Genomic DNA, 11,246 nt, shown 5'->3' with positions numbered 1-11,246 from the left:
GGGATATAGTCCACCATAGCTATCGAGATATAGAATCGCAATTTCCTAACGATAACGCGGCATATAATATCAACCCTATATCTAAAACTTTTGTCTCCACCCTCACCATAGTATAGCCGACATAGGCATATATCGACTTAGAATTCTAGCATTCCATTTTCAGAACTAATGCAGTTGGGGTGTAGGTTCAATTGCCTACCGGTATACTGCCGGCACCTATATTAAACTAGGGAAGGTTGTTTAGGGGCTTAAGATCCCTATAATCGGAGGGATAGCACGTTCTAGGACAGGGTTCAGGGGTTTATTTGTCTTAGCCATAGGCCGATTTTCTTCAATTCGTTAAATTGGACCATCAGGGCCGTTCCTCCCACTTGAGGGAGACAAGCAATCAACATTCTTTCTTTTCCTCCCATGCACAGTCCGGCTATATTTATAGGATTTCCTCCCTATAAGAGGGAGGTTCGTCTCAGGTTTGTGATTTGGTCCGTCTACGTTTCGGAAGTCATCGTCACGACACAACTCTCTGGCCCCAACCTACCGCCTAGGGCAACTGCATATACAGCCTCAGCAGCCTCCTATAATCCGGGCTCCCGAGCCCCGTCGCGGCATCCCATCCCTCCCTCGCCCTGAACCCGCGGCCCTTGAAGCAGCCCGCATTCTCGCCATGCACCACATCCTCAAACACCTCTGGATGAGCGTAGAGGACTGGGTTAACAAACCCGACGGGGCCCCTGCCGACGAGAAAGCGCTCGCTGTTGACCATGGCCAGCATGGCGGCGACGACGGGCGCCGAGGCCGACGTGCCGAAGACGCGCCGGAACCCGCCGCCCACGGCGACCAGGTAATCGGCCGCCAGCGCCGACACGTCCGGGACGCCCCGACCGCCCGCATCGAAGAGGCCCGTTAGGTTCAGACGCGCCAATCGGTCTGCCTCGCCTGCGAGGTAGCGGCCCGTCGCGGACTGCTGGTACCTAGGCGCGCCGAACACGGAGCTGAACCCCCCCGTCGAGCTGCTGTTGGTCGTGCGGCCCGCCGGTAGGCGCGTGTAGACGGTCTCGCGGCGATGCTTGCATGAAACGCTTGTCGTGGTGTTTGTGGTGGTGGTCTGGTTGGTGCCTAGCTTCCGCTTCATGGTGCCGCCCACGGCGGTGACCCAAGGACAGGAGGCGGGGAACGAGACGTGCAACGGGCGGTACTCGGCCTCGTCAGTCGGGCATTCCGACTGCCGCCCGATAGTGCCCTCGTCGCCCGTCGAGGCGAGCACGGTTACGCCCTGCAGCGCGAGCTTGAGGTACTCGCGGCACTGGCGGCGGAGGTACTCATCGGGGAAGTCGGCCTCGGCCCAAGCGTACGAGATGGAGATAACCCTGGGCGGCGTGTGGGTGCCGCAGTCGAGGCTCTGGTAGCCATCCTCGAAGAACTGGTTGGGGTATTGCGGGTCAAGATTCGGGTCCAGCTTGTCGCAGTAGTAGGCGTCGTAGGCCGCTAGCATATTGTTGAGGTTGCCCGACTGGTATACATCGCCTACCTGGATGTTGACCACGGGCTGCGGCCAGGCGAGTGCCATGGCGTACTCAAAGTCCAGGTTTGCTTCCAGGTGAAATGCTAGATCTATAAACGTGGGATTGTGGTGGCCCCCCTGCAGTCTTTGCATCTCCGGGCGCTGGCCGGTGAGGGAGGGCTCGAAATTGCTAAAGAACAGGTCCAGGTCCTCGGGTATCCAGTCCGCCCCGGACGGCTGGAAGATGCCAAAGGTGCTGTTCAGGTGTATCGTGTAGTTGGCATCTCGGGCTGGAATGCGATACCAATCACGGAGGCATTGCGGCGTGGTAAATTCGTTGCAGTCAACCTGCCTTTGCCTCTTGGACAACTGGAAGCTGGCTACATCTGAGTCGTCCAGCTCAATCGTGGTGATAGGCTGAGTGTTACGGAGGTCGCGGACGGGAAAGATGGTGGGAATGATGAAATCGACAAGGGGCAAGATGTCCTTGGGGAGACTGTACTGCTCGCACGCCACGCTCGTTTCCCCGGTGGAAATATGCCTGTAGGCATAGTACTCGGCGTTGAGAAGCGTCTCGAGCTGACCCACGGTGGCGTTGAAGTCAACTCGGCACCGACATGGGGAGACGCGGAGGGCGGAGGGGGGGACCTCAGCTGTGCTCTCGACCCACAGAAGGACGGCCTTGATGTCTTGCTCCGGGAGTGAAAAGGCCGAGGTTACATCGCTGGGAGACCAATACTTTCCAAAGGACGAGCTGGATGGGTTGGCAAGAGCCAGCAATTCTCCTGCGGCCTCCTCAATGCCAGCCTCTGCGAGGTCGATCTGGACGGCAAGGACCAAATCGGGGGATGCTCGAGAGAGACGCTCCCATTGCGTGCTCACGCCTGGCTCTTGCCTCCCATGGACCGAGAGCTCCTGTCTGCCAGCGGCGGCTGCGATGCCGGCCAGCAAGAAAGTCATTAGATAAAGAGGGTGGCTAAGCATCGTAAACGTTACTCTAGTAGTAGGTAATGGGCGAGGACACAAATCTTCTTCGCAATGCCAATAGCACCTGAGTAGCTATTCTGCTACCACAACACCGGTGATTGTAAACATATTCATACCTTATATTAGCACCTCGTTGCGAACCATGTCTGAATGTCACCTCTCCCACCATTGGGCCGGTGACAGCAATAGCTGAACGGTGCCTTGATGATCGTCATGCTCAGCCCAGCTGGGCCAGCCAATCCAAGTTTGCCAGATCCTTCACTGTTACGCTGACAAGCTGGCCGCACTCAAGATTCCAATCGTTGCCGATGTGTAAGTTCTGCGGGGAAACTTGACATGTCGTCGCCCGTAACCGTGCCGCATGTTGGGAGTCTTGGGACGCGGCATGCTCTTGGCTGTGAGCATGCCGAGCATACCAGGCTCAGCAGACGTCCAATAAATTTGCGGTCCGTAGATTGAGGTGTCATTGCTAGGCGGTGATCAGGTTCGCCGAGACACACCTCCTCAGCTGAAGCTCCGGCCACTCAGTCGAATGCTGCATTTCAGCGTTCCGCGTTCATCCCAAGGTTCGTTCTGCATAATAGAATCGGATTGTATATAAGCCGTGAGATGTAAGACGGGCCAATAGTCCGGGCTTGCCTTGTAACCCAAGACAACATCTCGGCGCACAATGACAACATTGTGTAGATGGCTTACGGAGTAAATTCGACTGTCCAGCACGCCTTGTGCCTTCGAGGAGACTTGCCAACACACGCCAAGGGACCGCCGCGACAGCAAGAGAGGGGTCAGGCGGGCAACGATCCAAGCTTCTCGTCAATGACTGACCGAAGTTCGTGCAACTGGCGCTGGAGGGTGGCCGTTAAGGTGCTTGGTTCAATCTCGAGTCGAGCATAAATAGGGGCGTGTTCCCCTCGACATCTCGCAACCCCTCGTCCTCCAGCAACCTCAGCATATCCCAAGAAGCCTACCGCAACTTACCAGACCAAGCCCAAACCACCAGACTTCGGCATCTCAAACCTCAATCAAAAATGAAGGTCACCGTCATCTTTGCCTCCCTCATGGCCGCCGTCGCCATGGCTGCCCCTGCTGCCGTCGAGCCTCGCGCTGACGAGGTAACTTCCCCTTAGTACTCCCCAGAGGGTGGAGATAGAGAAGGACTAAGGAAGCATGAAAACTAACTAAGGACCGCGTCTAGGCCACTTGCTTCGCCCGCTGCGCCGTCAGGTGCAGGGGCCCCCTCCCCGTCGTCGCTGTCTGCCTTGCCGCCTGCGCGGCTCGCTGCGCTAGCGCCGCCGAGGACGGCGAGGAGGTCGAGGTCGACTTCGCCAAGCTCCTGCCTGAGGTCAACTAAGGGGTGAAATATGCGGGATCCTGGGCGTTGCGCGCATCCTGAGGGTGGCACCTGCACCGCAGTGATGCAGGGGACTACTTCGCGGACAGTACCAATGGGAAAGTGATTTGATGTATTGCCGTGGGGTGGGGGAACATGGGATCAAGAAAATCACTGGTAGTAGTGGAAGCTCGGTTTGACAACTCATAGTAGTAGTGTACGAGGGAAACGGCATGTTTTCCTAGCGTTTCCCTCTGCTCCTAATGCTACTACATCCAGTGTTTTCTCATTAAGCCCCCCTTCGTACGTGCATCCAAGTGATGGTCTTTGCCACCGAACTTGTCCGTCTCCACTAGGGTAGTAGCGCTAGAAGGCCAACCCTATCCGATCCTGTTCCCCGGGTCTGCTGGGAATCCGGGCAACAGGGCGGGGATACCCGCTTGACAGGCGGCGCAGTACACTCAAGGTGTGATTTGGAGTACCCTCTAGGCCTCTCGCCTAAACCGCCTCCTTGTACGGATTACATAAGTCAGGTAGTATTTGGTGTAAGGCTACTAGTAGTAGTACATTAAGTACAGATCAATACTATACGTAAGCTAAGGTACCTGATCCGGGTTTCCTACCACTCCCTAGAGTATCCACTAATAATCAACCGGTAAATTACCTGTAAGTTATAATAAGACTTTGTTTGTTAATACGAGGTACTACCCTACTCTCCTAGTTTGCCGACTCCCATTTTTTCCCCGTCGAGTGTCGGGTCGATCGCCTCCCTATGCTGAAGTAGCCTTTATTGAGAGTTTGAAATGGATGGTTTGGACACCGAAACGTTTAATTCCCCGAAACAAAGCCCGAGACCTGCTGCTGCTAGCTGAGTTGATTCTATTTGGTACCACGCATTGAACCCCCCAAAAGAACCTTGGTCTGAACGTCATCACCTGCAGCGCCGAGCCCCCGTTTAGCCACCGAAGATGTCCAGGAGGGTTACTCCTCCCCTCGCCAGGCATGCACCTCGCCTTCCCACGAACGTGCCGCTCCAATCGCTTCGGCCACACCACACAAGCTGGAACCGTTCACTTAGGAGAAGCAGGGGCCATTGGACGATGTGATAGGCCGGTACACAAACTTGAAGTTATCTTAGAAGCTGTTCCTTCGCTGCTTCGAACCTCTAGATCATTTAATACTTGAAGAGGTAGGTGGTTGTCTCCGGTCTCTGACAGTTGGCGGTAAGATGGGAGCATGATAAGGGGCACGGGGCTCAACATGCACAACCCCCGATTTTTGCCCTCCTCAGAAGTACTAGTACTGACAGCGACCGGTAGCGCAGATTTACTATTCAGAAGGGCGATCAAGAATTTGCCTGGTAATTGCTAAGTGAGTTTAAGGTAGGTAGGTGATCTAGCGGAGAGTTCATGTGCTCCCGCATCTTGCAGGTTTCCCGTGCATAGCCTGGGTGGCATGCCCAACCTCTCATGATTCGGTTGGGTCCCAACTTCTCACCTTTTTGGGAGCCCGGAGCTCCCAACTACCCGACTCCTCCGTTCTTTCTTGCGCATCGCTATCCACTATGCCAAACCGTACGATCTGGACCCGCGTTTACTCGAACAGCAGTGTCGGCCAGCTCACCTCAGGCAGAAGTCCAACCGGGCCCTCGTTCTCGGACGATGATCTGCTCGACGAGTTTCGCCGGCATGCAAACCGATGGAACGAAATGCCTACCGCACTCGTGTCGGTTAGCACCCGTATAGCCTACAGGGTGCACCGTGCCTTTCAGAAACACCAGCAAGACGGCGAATCCCCGGCAGACATATGGGTGGTCTTCATTGGAATGCCCGAACCCCAAAACAAGATGCCTGTGCCCGGACCCCATTCCGCACGAGCCTTAGCAGAGCGATGCCCTCACTTGGAAGCAGAACGGTTCCGATACGAGTTTGTTTTCGAATGGGCTATACCCATGAACTACGTGCTTCACAAGGTCTCGTTGCAGACCTTGATGGATCGCGGGCTCCGGATCAAGGTTTCATCCACCAAAGAGCTGCGGATCTCTCTTGCGGGGGAGTTCCGGGAGTATCTTGCTTGCCCATTTGAGCTTGGCATCCACTTGGGTTTCTTGGCACAAAAGTTTGGGCTTCGAGCACCCCTTTACTGGATCGCTCACCAGTGGTATGACGATTGTGTGAGGCCGCGGGTGGATTTGGCGTCAAGTGCCAGACGTTGAGCTCATTTATGCCGATTGTAGTTCTGAAATTATCGAACCCGAGTTTTGTCGGGAGCTGAATATCGGAATCGATTGGTGGCTTTCGGATTGTGATTTTGCCTAATCACGCCATGCTCTGCTCAAAAGAAACTGTCGGGACGTAGCGAGAGAGCAGCGTCAAGAAGCTGAGCGGCGCAACAGTAATCCTGTCGTCGCCTTGCCCTTGGTCTCCTGGGAGTTCCGGATGGCCTCAAGTACTTGAACGTCGTACGAATTAGATTGACGCTGGCTCAGGAGTCTCTAACTCCGTTCAACATTGCCTGCCGCGGACGCGATCTGGGAAGGATCGAAGTCTAGGGCCTGAGAAAGAAGGTTGTAGTGTTACGTGGTGGGAGCCCAGACGGGCCAGACGGCCAGGATCCCAGGGGTCATGTGATCCCAGGATTCTGGAACCTTCCCTCGGCACTAGCCCATTCCTGTCATATATTACTAGGCTCCCGCACTCTTGACAGTACAAGACAGACAACAACGAATTTTGATCTCTTTTTCATTTTCCCACGTAACATGTAGGGTCTGAGGAAAGTAGATGTATACCTCGCTATTAAAGGCTTCTCGTCTATCACGCGCCCCCTTACTAGCCTAATGAGCCGAGACCGATTCCAGCCCTTAGACCTAGAGGCATTAGTAGTATTCGAGAAACTCAAGCTAGCCTTCATCGAGGCACTAGTCCTAGCCTACTACTACCCTAGTAGGAGGACTATAGTCGAAATCAATACCTCTAACTAGGTCTTAGGAGAGGTCTTATCCCAGTACAATAAGGAGGGTATCTACCACCCTATCGCCTTCTTCTCTGCAAAGCATATCCTAGTTGAGTATAACTACGACATTTACAATAACAAGCTCCTCGCTATCGTCAAGGCTTTCAAAGAGTGGTAGCCAGAACTTCAGAGCCTCGAGGAAGTAGTCGAAGTCATTATAGATCACCAAAGCCTCTAGTACTTTGCTACTATCTGTCAAAAGGATCAGGCGCTAGTCCAAGGATCAGGATCACAGGATCTAGTGCAGGAGTCAAACCCATGTATTCTAGTCAGCTAAAGCAGGCTAGCAGCTAACTGCGCCACTATATGGACGTCATCCTGTATGCGTATCTCGTCTATAAAAGGAGCAAACTCTCTAGCAAAGATAGACGGGACAGAAGATGGAGGCACACAGAGATAATAAACACAATCAACACAAGACACATAAAATCCTAAACTGTCATTTCCCAAGATTTAGAGGTGTCGTGTTTCCGACACTATCAAGTGTCAAAAGGATTAGGTGCTTGTCAAGAGGATCAGACGCCAAAGGATCAGAATCATAGGATCTAGTGCAAGAGCCAAACTAACTCTATTAGGCTAAGGCAGACTGGTAACTATCGGAAACACGGCACCTCTGAATCTTGGGAAATGACAGTTTAGGATTTTATGTGTCTTGTGTTGATTGTGTTTATTGTCCCTATATGCCTCCGTCTTCTGTCCCGTCTATCTTTGCTGGAGAGTTTGCTCCTTTTATAGACGAGATATGCGTACAGGATAACGTCTGTACAGTGGCGCAGTTAGCTGCCAGTCTTCCTTAGCTCAATAGAGTACATGGATTTGGCTCCCGCACTAGGTCCTATGATCCTAATCCTTTGGTACATGATCCTTTTGACAGTCACCAATTATGGGACTACGACGGAAACCCCGTGACATATATCTCCTGAGCACTCGGCTATACCATTAAGATCCTATATATATAGGGGCGAGGGCTTAGACTTAATTGACTTTGAGGTAAGATATACTTTAATCGCGTAGCTCTTGACAATCTCGTTATCGGACTCGATAGTTTTAATCTTTATCTTAAAATGGAGCTCTAGTATTGATACCAAGGACTCGAAGGTATCTATAATCATAGACGCCTCCTTATTAGTAAGGTAGTAATCCTATATATACCTAGAGTACCTGTCGATAATAAGTATCAGGGTCTTAAATCCCTATTAATTAAGCTTAAAGTCGTAGAAATCAAAGGTAAGGCGTTTTGTAGGAAGAATTCCCTCTAGATCTCTAGGCTTATAGCATATCTATCGTTTTATCTTACTGAACGTACAGGTATCGCATTTATAGGTAGCGAGCGCCTTAATTTTAGTTCCTTCTATTGCATTAACAAGGTACTCTAGTGCTCCTAGGCCTAGATAACCTATTCGTAGGTACTATATAACGTCTACAATGCATCTAGGCTATCGCTTAGTCTAGGTATTGAACTTGTTATAACGTACCACGAAGGCGGCATTAGTAATCTCGTCTACGATATACTCAAGTACGAATTAATCGTAGCGATCCTCGAGTATATAAAACAGTATACTCTCTACTCTCTTTAGCAGTATAGGTATTAAACGTATATCCCAATAGTATCTAGATTCCTTAAAGCGGTATAGCGATACTAGGTTACATACCATTTCTTTACAGAACGCTATACTTTATAGGTACAGGAGATGTTAGTAGCCTAATAAAAAGTAAACTTCGATATCCACCTCCCTATATCCGAGAATAGATAGGCAGTAATCTCCTACCCAGATCTCTTCTCCTAGGGGCATACTTCTAAGGTTGAGAAAATGTAAAGGGGGTTGTTCTGGGAACACGTTGAGGGAGATGGACTACAATGTCTCAGTACCGAAAAGGGTTCGATCAGTAGGCGATAGCTTCACGAACAGCCTCCTATTGTCATTGACTACACAGAGACTGATCCTTGCGGATCAGAAGTGCCCCGCGTGAGAGAGTTCCCTCACGGGGTTCTTATCTATCCTATATCGTGATATCATCCAGCATCATTCGGCGGGTCCTCCTGACCTTCGTCTGGAGACTCTCGTTACAAATTATCCTCCCCTCTGTGGAATCTGTCCTCAGGTTCCTTACTACTGAGGATCGTCTGAACTTAGAGGGGGTAAGACTTGGGATGACATTAGGTGGATATCAGGTGTACGTCGAGTACTGTTCGTAGCCGCGTAAATGGATAAGTGTCGAACTGGTGGACCTTATAGTCTATCCGCTCTAACGAGCTGTATGGTAGGAAAGGAGAAACGATAGTTTAAGGTAAAGAGTGAGTTATCTTATAGTCGGGAGGTTTTCAGGAAAAGTTCGGCCAGTTGTCGGGCCGTAGTGGGATTCGCAGCTCCGAGGTCCCACTTTCCCGGTTCGGGCCTGAGATCCGAATCACGGCCGAATCGTCCAGATTTCCATCCAAACTCACACGTTGTCCTCGTAACTTCAAAACGTATGAAGATTATACGACTGTTCAATCGCAAGGCTTGTATACAGTTACAAATTTACAGACATACATTAGCCGTTTCTCCTCAGGTATAAATACCCCTCTCCTCTCCTACCTTTTCTAAAACTTTTCTTCTTCAGGCTCTCTTCTATACGTTATTTCACTCGCTTTTCACTCTGCTCCTATATATAGATCGCTGCTCGTTCTCGCCTTTCTCTCCCTCTCTCTCTCTCTTCCTCTCTCTCTCTCTCTCTCTCTTCTCGTCATCACTTCGGCTACTTTTCTGTTGTAATAGACACTTTCGCTGCCTCTGCCGCCGAGGTCACGCCGTGTATAAAATGTATTCGCTCGGCACTTAAAAATACCAACCCTCGCTCCGGCGAGGTCCTTACAATTGACTGTTCTTTCGAGCAGTTGACCTCCTTACGTTGCTCCTATTACAACGCAAAGAAAGAGTTATGTACGTCGGTAAGTTATATACATTTTCGGCAGATTGGCAGGGGATTTGCTAACGATTATAGGCCGCTACCGGAATAGTTAGCGACTCTATCGACCTTATAATCCTCATCGACGCGGCTTGCGCTATCGTCGATTATTGTATAGAGGACGCCGAGGGCGAGCTTGACGAGGAGGGTAATTGCCCTCAAGTTTCTATACTGTCTTACCGTAGCTGCAAGAAGATCGCTACTACCGCTAAAGATCTAGTCGGGGCTTTCGACACCGCCGAAACTGCTTATCGCCGCCAATTCGGTATTTCTGGTACTACCAAGCTGTTTTCTATAAGTACATTTATCTCGCTTATCTTTATATATAAATCGCTGACATCTCGACAGCAAGCTTATATAGTATATTACTCTATAGTCGCGCTATATAGCCAACTCCGCCTATAGTAGTTGTCCCGTCCTAGCCGGAACCGCGGCCGTAATACCGACATCAGTCTCAATCACTATATTTCTACTAAATCATCGCTAACTTTTCGCAGTACGAGTCTAAGGTACGTGCCTAGGAGGTACGATCTATCACTCGTCTATCGCTTAGCAATATTAGTTTCGTAGGTTAGTCAGGCACTAAATACCGTTTTCTTAAGAAGGTTAAAGAGGAGATTGCCATTAATATAGAGGATATAGAGGCCTAGTAGATTTAGGTAGAGGTAGCTCCTAACTTAGAGCTAGTACCGACCTCAATTTTCTGAGGTTTATATTATTTTCAGGGGTTTTTCTAGGGTATTTTAGTTGGGGTTAGCGTCTGGTATACCCCGGGATATAGCTTTATATAGGTAGACATTAATTAATATCTTATTACCTACACTTTTACTGGTTTTCGCATGCTTTTCGGAATTATAATACCAACTTAGGTATATTTATTATATCCTCCTCTAACATCTACTAATTGTACTCCGAGGGCCAGCCTGCCCACTTGACTAAAAAGAAGGTTTTACCCTAGAATTTTCTCTCGTCTTGAATCTCTTTAACTTCCTATTCTCCATCGTCCTCAAGGTCTAGCATCGGTATCACAGACGAATCGTCTCCTTTTCGGCTGTACCACGGTTCCAATATTAATACAGGAAATACATTATATAAACGATCGTACTTGTCCGGGAGTGCTAGATGATAAGCCAGCGATCCGACTCGGTTTAGAACACGAAATAGACCGATGAACTTGGGTACCAATTTTCTCGGTGACTTGAATCTTAAATTCCAGGTTGATAACAATACCAAACTTCTATTCTTAAACTCCTTTTTTATATACTTCTCGTCGTAATATCGTTTCTGGACTACTATAACTTCAGCCCAATTTTGTTCTAACTGTTTTCTTAGCTTAATAAATTTTTTAATTCTTTCAATTACACTAGATATCCTCCTCTCTTATACATCGCCCTCGATATAGCGGGAAATCGGAGGTTAATAACCTATTAGTACTTCAAAGGGACTTATCTTAATTATAGAATTGAC

General features: G+C 50.0%; 3 protein-coding genes across 3 annotated transcripts; 2 read left to right on the top strand and 1 right to left on the bottom strand.

Annotated features, from left to right (window-relative positions):
• Nucleotides 1-541: 541 nt before the first annotated feature.
• MFIFM68171_06637 (uncharacterized protein) lies at nt 542-2,485 on the bottom strand (the record flags this gene model as incomplete). The annotated part of the gene is made up of 1 exon (XM_071062057.1): nt 542-2,485. One exon carries the CDS (start codon nt 2,483-2,485, stop codon nt 542-544), a length of 1,944 nt encoding a protein of 647 aa, XP_070918158.1.
• A 1,031-nt stretch (nt 2,486-3,516) lies between these two features.
• On the top strand, nt 3,517-3,839 carry MFIFM68171_06636 (uncharacterized protein; the record flags this gene model as incomplete). Its single annotated transcript, XM_071062056.1, has 2 exons — nt 3,517-3,600; nt 3,684-3,839. The coding sequence occupies 2 exons, from the start codon at nt 3,517-3,519 to the stop codon at nt 3,837-3,839; spliced, it is 240 nt and encodes a 79-aa protein (XP_070918157.1).
• A 2,815-nt stretch (nt 3,840-6,654) lies between these two features.
• MFIFM68171_06635 (uncharacterized protein) lies at nt 6,655-6,948 on the top strand (the record flags this gene model as incomplete). Its single annotated transcript, XM_071062055.1, has 2 exons — nt 6,655-6,760; nt 6,806-6,948. The coding sequence occupies 2 exons, from the start codon at nt 6,655-6,657 to the stop codon at nt 6,946-6,948; spliced, it is 249 nt and encodes an 82-aa protein (XP_070918156.1).
• Between the last annotated feature and the right edge of the window lie 4,298 nt (nt 6,949-11,246).

The sequence above is a fragment of the Madurella fahalii genome (genome assembly GCF_045866475.1).
Source record: "Madurella fahalii IFM 68171 DNA, scaffold_3, whole genome shotgun sequence".
Lineage (NCBI taxonomy): Eukaryota > Fungi > Ascomycota > Sordariomycetes > Sordariales > Madurella > Madurella fahalii.
The sequence above is the reverse complement of the archived record's forward strand: the minus strand, read 5'-3'. Positions and strand labels throughout refer to the sequence as shown.